The sequence below is a fragment of the Mirounga angustirostris genome, unplaced genomic scaffold (genome assembly GCF_029215605.1).
Source record: "Mirounga angustirostris isolate CCGP_5_RB_7025 unplaced genomic scaffold, mMirAng1.0.hap1 SCAF_3, whole genome shotgun sequence".
NCBI lineage: Eukaryota > Metazoa > Chordata > Mammalia > Carnivora > Phocidae > Mirounga > Mirounga angustirostris.
Genome location: NW_026991711.1, coordinates 78517223 through 78530364, shown reverse-complemented (window position 1 = coordinate 78530364; position 13142 = coordinate 78517223). Strand labels below are relative to the sequence as shown.

The following is a 13142-nucleotide window of genomic DNA, read 5'->3' as shown; positions in this document are numbered from 1 at the left end:
ATGTGATAATAGTATTGTGATTATGTTTTTATTCTGTTGTGTTTTTTACTTTTTTCTGTCTTTCACAGATACATTTAAATATAGGAGTATATGAGTGATAAGTGAAATGATGCCTGGTATTTGTTTTGAAAATATTCTAGATGTTATATTTGAATTAAATGTTTATTCTAAAAATTACTGCAGAGATAGATGCTATTGTACTTTCTTTTTTAAGATTTTATTTACTTAGGGGCGCCTGGGTGACTCAGTCGTTGGGCATCTGCCTTCTGCTCAGGTCATGATCCCGGGGTCCTGGGATCGAGCCCCATGTTGGGCTCCCTGTGTTCCCTCTCTTGCTGTCTCTCTCTGGCAAATAAATAAATAAAATGGAACACAAGCAGGGGGAGTGGGAGAGGGAGAAGCAGGCTTCCTTCCGAGCAAGGAGCCCGACGTGGGGCTCGATCCCAGGACCCCGGGATCATGACCCAAGCTGAAGGCAGACGCCCAACGACCGAGTTACCCAGGCACCCCGATGCTACTGTACTTTTAAATTTTTTCCAAAATAAAAAGTTAATCAAAACAACCATAAAAGGAAATATAATATGGTCAAATAACAATGATTATCCCTGGACAGTGGGTTGATGGGTCAATTCTACTGTATGGAAATATCTTACTTTTATAAATGGTAGAGTGATGGCTATTTCTGTTTCTTTCTCTTTCAAGTTTCATGGGTGAAACTGAGAGGCTTGTAGCTTTGGGTCTGCCCCTCACTTGCTGTATAGTCTTAAACTGACCACATCACCTCTCTGGGTCTCAGTTAATTTAACTGTGTGACGAGCCATGTGGGCTAGATAATCCCTACCAAGGGAGTGGCTGATTGTCACCTTTTAGGAAAGGTTCACCGGCAGAAATACTGGGTCAGGGGGACTACTTAGAAGAATCCAGGTATAGAGCAGGGTGTTAGCACTGAAAAGACATAGAGGTGAAAGCTATGCAGGAGAAAAAATAGGTACTGGGGAAAGTACGCATTAATATAATGACTAAAGTAGAGATTACAGTCAAAGACAAGTCACTTTACATTCTTTCTGGTCTGCAACACAACCCATGGGGTAGGAGTAATCGTTACCCCCAGGGTATAGATGAAGGATCATGAGGCTCAGAAAGGTAGGCTGTTAGCCCATGGTGACAGCCAGTAGGACATGTGGTTATCCTCTGGTTCCTTAACGAAATCTACTGACTTACTGATATCCTTTCCTCCTCACTAACAGAAGCCCCGGTTCTATCAGGGACAGCCATATGCCCAACTGAAGTACACATTTCCAAGGCTGCTTTATAACCTCTTGTGATCAGGTGACTAGGTTCTGGCCAGTGAAGTATGAAGGAAAGCTCTTTAAGAAAGAGCCAGAGCTAGAACAGCACTTTTGCTGCCATATTCCTGCTTCTTGTACAAACTGTTGACTCTCAGGGAGGTGCCACCTGGTGCACCTGGAAATGGAAGCCTCTTATTAAGGAGGACAGAACTGAAAGACAGTAGGAGCCTGGGGCCTTGATGACACTGAAGAACCACCATGTTGGCCATATCCTCCCAACTTCCAGCCTTCCTTTGTTAGGCCACTTATGGATATTAAGCTCTGTAGCTGCGAATCTATCACCAACAGCTTAATTCAATTCCCAAATCATACTCAAGAGCAAGCTTAGTCAGAATTGAAATGCAGTCTGTCTAACAGCTGGAGATATCTGTTGAGCATTCACTATTTATCCAGGACTATGCTAGATGGTTAGGGTAAGGGTGAGGGCATGGGAGAATGGTACAAAGGGAAGAGAAATTTCCTATGGTTTCCCATAACTCCAGGAAAAACAGCAAGTACACTTATGAAAATTCAAATTGTTACACTGAAAAATAAGTCAATTATATAAAATCACAAATTTGAAAAATATAATTATGAAAAACATCTCCTTTCCAAATATACTTACTAAAGAAAAGAAAGAGGAAATACAAATCAAAACCACAATGAGGGGGCGCCTGGGTGGCTCAGTTGGTTAAGCGTCTGCCTTCGGCTCAGGTCATGATCCCAGGGTCCTGGGATGGAGCCCCACATCGGGCTCGCTGCTCAGTGGGGAGCCCGCTTCTCCCTCTCTCTCTGCCCTTCCCCCTGCTTGTGCTCTCTCTCTCTGTCAAATAAATAAAATCTAAAAAAAAAAAAGAAAAAAGAAAAAACCACAATGAGATACCACTTCACACCAGTCAGAATGGCTAAAATTAACAAGTCAGGAAACAAAAGATGTTGGCGAGGATTCGGAGAAAGGGGAACCCTCTTACACTGCTGGTGGGAATGCAAGCTGGTGCAGCCACTCTGGGAAACAGTATGGAGGTTCCTCAAAAAGTTAAAAATAGAGCTATCCTACAACCCAGCAATTACACTACTAGATATTTACCCAAGGGATACAAACATAGTGATTCAAAGCAGCACAAGCACCCCCATGTTTACAGCAGCAAAGTCCACAACAGCAAACTATGGAAAGAGCCCAGATGTCCATCAACAATGAATGGATAAAGAAGATGTGGTATATATATATATGTATATATATACATATATATACACACACACAATGGAATATTATGCAACCATCAAAAAATGAAATCTTACCATTTGCAATGATGTGGATGGAACCAGAAGGTGTTATGCTAAGTGAAATAAGTCTATCAGAGAAAGACAATTATCATCTGATTTCACTCATGTAGAATTTAAGAAACAAAACAGAGGATCATAGGGGAAGGGAGGGAAAGATAAAATAAGATGAAATCAGAGATGAAGACAAACCATAAGAGACTTTTAACTATAGGAAACAAACTGAGGGTTGCTAGAGGGCCGGTGGGTGGGGGGATGCGGTAACAGGGTGATGGACATTAAGGAGGGCATGTGATGTGATGAGCACTAGGTGTTACATGCAACTGATGAATCACTGAACTCTACCTCTGAAACTAATAATACACTATATGTTCATTAATTGCATTTAAATAAAATAATTTTAAAAAAAGACAATAAAGAAATCCAAGATGAATAAAACATAGTATATAAAAATTGCATGATGAACACATTTTGCATTAAGCTTGAGAACTCTGAACTTCTGGTAACTGAATTTTAACACCAAAATAAGCAGCAGCTGGGTAATGACTATGTTAATAGAGGTGGCTTTTTTGTTGTTAAGTCTGAAATTTATAATAACTGTATTAAAAGTAGCTTAAAAGAAATTGTTGCTAAAGGACATAAAAGGTAGGGGCACCTGGGTGGCTCAGTTGGTTCACTGTCTGCCTTTGGCTCAGGTCATGATCCCCAAATTCCAGGATCAGCCTCACACCGGACTCCCTGCTCAGCGGGGAGCCTGCTTCTCCCTTGGCCCCCACCGCTCCCACTGCTTGTCTCTCTCTCTCTCAAATAAATAAAATAAAATAAAATAAAAAAATAAAGGACATAAAAAAACTCAATTTCCTTGTTGGGTTATTTCACTTCTCTTTACATCCATAAATGGGTTGGCAATGACAGAAACAGTGTAAGGAGCCCTGAAACAGACTGCAGGCAAACACAAGGCTCAGATCTTAGAGCCACTTCCCAGGGCCGACTCCATCAAGTTCAATGCAGAGCTGAGGTTCCAGGCAGTAATGAATGACTCTCAACCCTGGCTGCACCTTAGTCACATCTGAGACCCGTCAGGAAGGGCTCCTACCCAGGGCCCACTCCTCACCAAATGAATTCAATCTCTGGTGCTGTGGCTTGGGTGGCAGTATTTTTTCAACACTTCCCAGGTTGGAAAACCACTGGGTGCAAGAAAAGGAGGACCAAATAATGATTCCAAAACCTTCTACAGCACTTATAATATCTGCCTATGCAGCACTTTTAAGGGGAAAAGCACTATGCTATAGAATATATTAAAATGCTCATTAATCACCTACTAGGGTTGCATGATCCATCGAACGGCCACAACCATATATATATAACAGCAAATAATCATTTAGGTAGAAAACTGCTCAGTGTGAATAATAGGTATTAGGTAAACAACATTTGTGATCTCCAATATTTTCCACATTATGACACATACAGAAAATATTAATAGTTGTACTGCTTGTTTGGATTAAGGGAAAAGGTTGTTCAAAGAGGACGCGAGCACTCAGCTTCCTGAGGGCAGCCAGAACGAACACCTCAGCAAACTCGTAGCCTGTCATATCTGAACACCAGCCAGGGCGCTCTGCTCTGCACACAAAACATTCTGGGGAACAAAGCAAGCTGAATGTCCAGAGAGTGCCGCTCCTGGGGTTGTTAGGGCTTGCCCTCCCCAGAAGGCAGGCCTTGCCTACCTGTCTGCCAACTACTTTTTTGCAAATCCTCTAGGACTGCAAAATCCTGTGTTGGCCAGGAGTTGTACCATGCACAAATGTAAATCACTCAGGGAGGAGAGAAAAGATGTTCCTCAAAAGATGCATTTTGGTCTTGATGTACTAGATTTTGCATTGCATTTTAAGAGGAAAATGGATCCAATCTCAGACACTTAGAGCCCCCCTCAAAATATGAGTTTTCTGCTACTTAAAACTGAAGAACTATCCCACTTTATTACCACATACTCATTGCCACAATTAAGAATACAAAACAAACTATTAAACTGACAAACAGATGTGTTGTTTCGTAGTAGCAGTATTCATTGTTGGCAGGGTTGAAAATATAAAGGCAATTTAAAAATTTTCTAAAGAAACTTGCCAAATAAAAACTGTAAAAATGCTCTTATCATTTGTCCTAGTAATTCCATTTCTAAAATTCATTCTAAGTGAATCAGTGCTGTCTATAAAGATTTACGTAGAAGGATGTTCATCACAGTGTTTAATTAAACAAGGAAGCCATCAGACTGAGGTGATTCTAAGACCTTATGCCCATGTAAGCAAACCAAACCTAAGGCTGTAATGCCTGAAGGCTAAAAAAATCAAAACCTAAGGACAACCAATCATAAACAGCCACCTAGGCTTTCCCAAATAAGGTAACTGCTTAAGCTGTGGACAATCGAATAATTTTCTTGCTTTGCTTCTGCCTCTGCTCTCTGAAAGTCTTTCCTGAGCGACTGTCAGTGGAGTGCTCCTAACCACTTCTGGTTTGCTGCCACCAACTGGAATCATTTTTGCTCAGATAAACTTTAAAATATGCTTCAGTTTACCTCTTAACACCAGTTATGCATAATAAATTATAGTACTATTTGAACAATGGAATACAACACAGGCGTTAAAAATGAAAATGTTTATAGCAAAACGTTTACCCCTTCATTTATACATCAGATGTTTTTGAGAGTTTGCAGTTTTAGGTACTAGAGTATGATGACCAGAACAAAGCCACTGCCTAATGAGGATTAACTCTAAAGAGAGAAATGGGTATTATATGAAATACACAACAAAACATTTAGTAACAAGTTCTGATAAATGCTATGAAAGGAAATTTCTGTAATGAGAGAGAATAAAACAGAGGGATCTGGTTTAGACTAGGGGGTCAGAAAATGCTTTTCTGAATCCAGGACAGCAAGACAAGCCTTCAAAGAGGAGTAGCCATTATCCAGGAAGAAGGGGCCAGTGTTGAGAGGTCTGAGGAAAGGCAGTAAAGCCGGCTGGGTCAGACACCAACTGCTGGAAAAGGGGTGCCACCTGAGGCTGTGGGATGGGCCTTGCCCACAGGTCGGGAGCTTCATCCCAAGTGCAGTGGAAAGGTTTCCAGAAGGAAATGACAGGATTTTTCCTTTTTAGAATGATCCCTCAGAGGGTTCTGTGCAGGGAACAGATGAGGAGAGCGTCCAGGAGGAGTGGCAATGTCAGCACGTTTCTCTATTTTCCAAACTTACACAATGAACACTATTTCTTTAATAACTAGGGGGGAGCTTGTGTGGGGTGGGGTGGGAGAAGGGTATGACACAAGGGTATGATGTGCTTGTGTCTTGTCAAACTAATTTTAAATATCCTACTTTAACAAAGTATAAGGTTTATCTTTTGGCAAGGCCAGATTTAATTTGAAAAGCTAAAAAAAAAAAAAAAAAGGTGGTGGTGGAAGGGGGAAGATAAGGAACTGCTACACCCAAAAGCCATTGTAATACAATTTCCTGTTACATTACTGGCATTCCTAAACTTAAGTGTTTCTTTTTTCTTTTCCTCTTATGAATATTTCTGGGGAGTACCCGTGTTTGGTGTTCGGTAATACTGAAAATTCGTTCCCTTTCCAGACGAAGGGAGGAGGAGGAAATGTACTTGTTACCTAAACCCTTTCTACTTTTTTTCATTAGCAAAATACCTGTATTACGGAGAACTAATACCGAGGCAGGATCTTGACACCAGGCTAAAGGAACAACTTCAGCGTTAACATTTCTGTAGGTCACCGTCTAGAGCTTTCCCGATGATGCCTACTGTTTGTTTAACACCTGTTAACCCGCTGCAAACATACAGAGAGGCCGAGGGGTGTTTGTGTCTGTCTCTTCCAACTTCCGACAAACCAGCGACGGCTCGGGCGCGGACCGGCACAGGGAACCGTCGGCGCAGTTTTCCAGGGGCACGCACAGCGCGTGCGCAAATCCGCACAGCGCGTGCGCAAATCCCCACCGCGCAGGCCGCCGGCGAGCCGCGCGCGACGCCCCGCGCACACCAGGACGCGCCGGGTCGCAGCCCCCAGAGGCCTGCGCACCACACTGCTGGTGCGACGACAGCATGACCACCTGTCCGCACAAGGCAGGCATCAAGCATCCAATGCCCCAGAAATACACAACTATGGAAGTCTGAATAGGAACAGTTCAAAAACAGGTGGAAGAATCAAGACCCTGCAGTAAGAAAGAATCTGAGTCGAACCCTAACAGGTGCCCGAATCCACGCTGGGGAAGATGGATGCCGACATTACCAGCCAACAGCATCATATGTTGAGGAAGCCCCCAGAACAAGCGAAGTGGAGGTGCGAGCAGGAGGAGGCCACGCCCCGCATCTGGGGCAGGTGCACAGGGGAGGAGTGGGTGGGGCGCCCCTGGAGAGGACCAGGCGGGGCCTGTGGCCAGGGACCTGGGGACTGGAAGCGTTGAGAAAGTGCCGCCCGCCCCTGGACGTGGGAGAGGACCAAGTCACGGAGAAGAAAATCCCACCAGGACGGGCCAGCAACACACACGGTGCAAGTTAAAGACAGAGCTCTGCATGGCCACATTAAGGGAGCACTGAAGTCTTTCCTCTCAAGTGTGCGTAACCAGTATGTCTAACCAACCCTTGCTGAAGATACAAGGTCAGTAAGAGCCGGGGGGTCGGGGGGAGGGTGCAGAGGAGAGCTCGAGTCACTTGCCTGACCACCCAAGCCATAGTTTCCTCTGCAATACTGGGGGAACGACTGGAATCCATCTCAAATGCTTGCTGTGTAGTTTCAATAATGAGGCTACCGACGCGAGTGCTTGTCGGGACCGGTACTTGGCACAGGAGGCGGCTGCCAACACCAGTGTCTGTCCTTCCTCTGAGACTCACAGGTCCCAGCAGGCCTCACCCCTCTGCAGTGCTATTTCCTTTGGCAAAAGCACCTGGGTTGAGGAATAACTTGCAGAATGGGTTAAGAAACTTGACTTTTCTGTACTTTTTGGCTTGAGAATACAAAGAAATTCACTCCCTTTTCCTATTAACCAGACTACCTCCAATTTATTTGTTGCTATGACCATCATTCTCAGGAAGCCTGCCTCTGAATATACACCCTGACCATCGGCTTTTTTCTTAGGCCAAATTTGGTGTAATAAATCAATTTGTTTACCTTTCTTCCTACCCTCATTCCAGTAAAGATTTAAGTCATTTAAACATTCACAATAAAGTGAGGAAAAATTGGATTAAGTCAGGATTGGGAAAATTACGCATAGAAATTCAGGACTGGAAGAATGTAGCTATGACAGGCCAGAGCCCTCAGCAGATCAATGAGGGAGGCTTATGAAGGTCAGGATATGGGCTGTCCACAGAGAAAGAGCACATGCTAATTGCTCAAGAGAAGCAAAAAACATTTCTTGGTACTCACATCTGAAAGGCAGTTCTCACTTAAGTCTTTCTCTAAGGGACACAAAGTGATAAAATGCTTAGCTATTCTGAGGAGTGCAGGAGCTACCGCTGAATAGGATTCTTGCCATCACTAGGCCCCTATGCCAGCCAGCCATCCCTGCACCCTGAGAAGCCCCGAGTATAGTGAGCCTGCCCCAACAGCACCCTTATACCTGTTAACCCACTGCAATTCAGTGAGATGACACAAGTCATATGCTTCCGAGAAGCAGACATGTTACATGTATTAATGTCGCTGCAAAATCAAATTAGTGGGGTGGGTTTTTTTTTTTAGTATGTTTATTTATTTACTTGACAGAGAGAGGATGAGCAGGGGGCAGCGGGAGAGGGTTCAGGGAGCCCGATGCAGGGCTCGGTCCCAGGACCCCGGGATCATGACATGAGCAGAAGGCAAGACGCTTAACCAACTGAACCACCCACGCACCCCTAATTAGTGGTTTTTAAAACTTTGTCAGGAAGAAAAAGAGGGAAAACCTGGTAATATGATCACTTGAAACCATTAAAAGAAAAAGTGAAACTAAGTTATATAAGATAAAAGCTAAATTTAAATTACCTATGTCAGTATGAAGAGTATCCAAATGATAAATATGACACTCATAATCAAATACTTATCTTTCCTATTCCTTTAATCTATATTTAAAGAAAAGCTCCTTCCATAAGGAATATTAATCCACTGGCCTTTTTTTCCTGTAGAAATTTTCATAAGTTTTTAATAACTTATGTGCAAAAATATTTTAGATACTGCATCATTTGACATATACACTATATCATTACACAGAAAATACTTAGTCTTTTACTTTTCCTGGATATTTACATTAAAAATATTTTAATTAAAAATATACCCCAGTGGGGGCTGGAGCACCTGGGTGGCTCAGTCAGTTAAGCATCCGACTCTTGGTTTCAGCTCAGGTCATGATCTCAGTGTTGTGAGACTGAGCCCTGAGTTGGCTTCACGCTCAGTGTGGAGTCTGCTGGAAAATCTCTCCCTCAACCTCTGCCCCTCCCCTCCACACTCTCTTGTGTGTGCACACTCTTTCTAAAAATAAATAAATCTTAAAAAAATACACACACACAGGGGTGCCCAGCTGGCTCAGTCAGAAGGGCATGCGACTCTTGATCTCAGGGTGTTGAGTTCAAGCCCCACGCTGGGATAGAGATTACTTAAATTAAAAAAAAAAAATTAAAAAAATATACCCATCCATGCTAGTTACATGGGTGTGATTCACTGGGTGAAATTCACTGAGCTGTACACTTAGGAATCATGTACTTTTCTTATGTAAATTTTATTTTAATAAAAAGTTTAAAAGAAAACACTCAAGTAAATATTTTCAGTAAGTCTCAGGTCAAATAAAGTGGGAAAAAATGTATGCACATGTATATGCAATGAATAAAATAGTGCATATAAAAGTGTGTATCACCAGGAAGACCTTGAGAAAACATGGAGTTTACTGCCATTCTGATTAATATTAGGGTCAAAAATGACAAAGTACAAGAGAATAAAACTAAACCTAAATTAAAAGGCAATATAGGAGGAGACAAAGGAAAATGAAAAGCTGCAACACTAGGTACTCTCTGTACCAATTATACTGGATCTGATAATCTGCTTTATTGAAGAAACACACAACTCTAGAGGTACTATTGATTGTTTCCACTCACATTATTCAGATTCTCATAATGACGTTCTGACCAGGATTCTCTGAAAGCAAATGCACCCTGTATATAGACCAAAAACAGTCCGAATTGGAGGGTCAGGGTGAAAGCAGAGCTGTTTTACTTTATAGAGTAACACTATACACCAAAGTGATTATTTCAGAACCATTAAATACGACAAATGGAGTCCTTTCTGCTAGCAATTAACATAAATTAAATGTTGGTGGGAACTTCATTGGTGTCATGATCCTTAATTTTACTGTATTTGTATTTTACTGTCTTGGATACAGCACCAGCTTCATTATTTCTTGCACTGTAATTACCACTAATGGATTTTGCCATAATGAGATCCCACCTGTATTTTGGATTATTTGCTTCACTTGTTTCTTTTTATCACAGCTGAAACACAACTGCAAAGAACACCCTGCTCTGATTACCTCTTTTGTTTGTAAGTGATTTATAGAAGATTTTAGGCTTTGCTGTTGGGTTTCAAGTCTGCAATCTTATTCTAGTATTTCCCCAGGACTGCTCCTTCCTACTTTCAAAACCATCAAGTTTTGTTTGTCAAGGGATAGCACTTGGCAGCGTATTTAACTTCATATTTTCACAATGAGAAAGGTCATGCCTCTGCTGTCAGCTTCCACTGCTAAAACACTCTGCACCACATTATTCATGATCCTGTGTTTTATAAAAGCAACTTTCAACACAACAATGCTTGCTTCACACAAGTTAATCCCAGTATATCCCAAAGTGTCAAGGAAGTGCCCTGCAAAATAGCACGATTAGTTTCACAAACATATCATCTGAGAAAAATAAATTCTCTAGTTAAATTCTATGGTAAGCAACTACAACAAGAAGGTTGAGATAGCTTTTGGAAATAAAAGAGGGCATTGTTAGCCTTTTCCTGTGACTGTGAGGCCAGGAGTAGGTAATTAGGTTATTTCTAAGAAACTACAAGTGCTCAAGCCATCTAGATGTGCTTTGAGCATGAAATCTTACTAATTTTCCAAGGCAGCAAAAATACCTACCTTATTTCCATTTTCATGCAACTGAGACTTTTAAGATGACAGATGGTAACAAAGCATTAGCTTTCAGAAGTTCTTTTATAAGGCAATTACATTTTTACAGTTAGATTTTACTAAATACATTTTTACATGGTTGGACACTAGTTCCATTTTACATGGTCCTGCCCCTCAACCTGGGTTTTACGTGGCTATGTGAATCAACACAGGATCATAAATGTATAGCTAGAAGTTGTGCATTTATATATCATTGTTGCCACCTCCATTAATGTGTCCCTTATTCTCAAGCAACTGAGAAGTCAGACTATGTTGCCACCACTTTGATGACTTCTCAAGCTTGATCATTTCCTTAACATAGTCTCCTATAATGGTATACATACTGTTTTTTAAAATAGGAGAAAGCAGAGTCTAAGGAAGAGCCAAATAATGTTAATCAACCTTTCCCTTAACTAAGTAAAATGAATGCACAAGCCAGAAACAAGGGAAGTCAGTACCTTCCTCTTGACAGCTCAGAATAAGCCCAAATAAACCCCAAAGAAAGGACTAAGTGTGAAAGCCCTTCTCAACATCACAGGGACAGAACAGAATTTCAGTAGAGTTCAGAAACTTCTGGATCTTGCCTGAAAAGGAAAAGTGGCCAAAAAGACCCTTCTGGAGAGAGAGTGGAAAACAATGTGATGGCACATTGGAAGGGCCTTGGGTTTTGACCTAGAAACACTTCTCTTAGCCTTCAAGTGGCAAGCACAGGATCTTTGGCTTCTCAGCGGTGTTCGGATGGACTACTTACTATAACTGCCACCGCAGGAGCCTCAGGGAGGTTACACCCACCTGGTCACATCCCGCATTCACCAGTTCCTGCAGCATCTGTCGGTTCACTTCGGCAGCTGCGGAAGTGCCGGACTCATTAGCAAAAGGCAACAGGGAGTATCTGATTTCTCTCAAAGCTTTCTGATAAGGTCCGAACTTTGGGGTAGCTCTCATCTGCTGTTGCTGCCTGGCAGCATCCTTGCCCCCCAGGACTTTGGTGGCCAGGGAAACATCGCTGTTTGGTCCCACAGGCAGCCCCTCAGCGGAAGACTTGGCCGGCTGCTTTAAGCCCTCTCGAATCTCCTGCAGTCGCTGGCGGCTATTTCCAGAGTAAGTTGTGGCAGGAAAAGTCTTTGGCCTCATTGTTAGTCCAGTTTCCTTTTACCATAAATACAATCTTCTTAAAGCGTTTTATTATTAAAAAAAAAAACAAAACTGTCAACAGTATCAGTTAGTTGTAAACATACTTTCAAAACAATTTCCTTTTGAAAACCTTCATTCCTTCAATTTTTGTAGTTCCTGTAGAGAACCTAAAATTTTCCAGAGTCTTCATTTTGAAGATCATCGCTATCTGAAAAAGAAAATGGAAAGAACATATTCATTTGTGGTTTTCACATACTGTTAACAAGAGTTTTCAGAAATGGACAATGATCTTGAAAATATTCCACTTGGAAGGATTAAGAAAGAACACATCACCTCTCAGAAATGATAAAAATACCGTTCAACTCTGGTTGGTGCACATGACATCTAGGGCTGTCCCAAGATGTTTCCTGTAATATGTAATCTGCAATAAAGTAAATCTCTACAAGCTCATACTGACTTAGAAATATTTGACTCAGGCAAGAAGAGAGAGTAGTATTAACAATTGATAGCTCATTTAAAGTAACTCATTATAATATAATTTCATTTTGAAATTTACAGCTTGAGTATTTAAGGATTAAACTTTCTACATGAGGTCTTGGATTTCTGGCTTGTTCCTAATAACCACTCAACTCATAACCCACACCTTTGTCTCTTATCTCCGTGATTTTACTAACTCTCCCCCACCTCAGCTCTGAACCTGTGGTCCTTCCATGTCTTTGGAAATTACTCCTTATAAAGCCCTCCCAAACTTCCTGGAAGATACCACAAAACTCATCACATTAAAGGTGTCCTATATTGCAACTGAAAGCAGTTCTAACACAATGTGCTGTAAGACTTTGAAGGTAACTACTCCCTGGTTTTTTTACAAAGTAGTGAAGTTCTTATCAGCATTGTGACCTAAATACCTTTCTTGCAGAAACTGATACTTACATGGAAGGGGACTAGTAAAAGCATATGGGTGATTTCTTTCAGAGTCACTATGACCATACTAACAAGTGGCTATATCAATAAGTTATTCATACAGATCACCTACTACAGCATGGAAACGGCTTGTACATATGGAACTAGAGATCAGGGGTGCCGGGGTGGCTCAGTCGTTAAGCGTCTACCTTCGGCTCAGGTCATGATCCCAGGGTCCTGGGATCGAGCCCCACATTGGGCTCTCTGTTCAGCAGGAAGCCTGCTTCTCCCTCTCCCACTCCCCCTGCTTGTGTTCCCTCTCTCACTGTGTCTCTCTC

The 13142-nt window shown here is 41.9% G+C and overlaps 1 protein-coding gene across 3 annotated transcripts in view; it reads right to left on the bottom strand.

Moving 5' to 3' along the window:
- The window catches only part of LATS2 (large tumor suppressor kinase 2), a 75825-nt gene that overhangs the window by 50905 nt on the left and 11778 nt on the right, over nucleotides 1-13142 (bottom strand). For 2 of the 3 annotated variants that reach the window (XM_045869165.3, XM_064586301.1), the window contains exon 2: nucleotides 11563-12112. In XM_045869165.3, coding sequence (XP_045725121.2) covers nucleotides 11563-11904 — 342 coding nt within the window. In that variant the 5' untranslated portion in view covers nucleotides 11905-12112. Of the gene's footprint in view, nucleotides 1-11562; nucleotides 12113-13142 lie in introns of those variants that run through there. The other variant, XM_064586302.1, reaches the window with a different exon arrangement.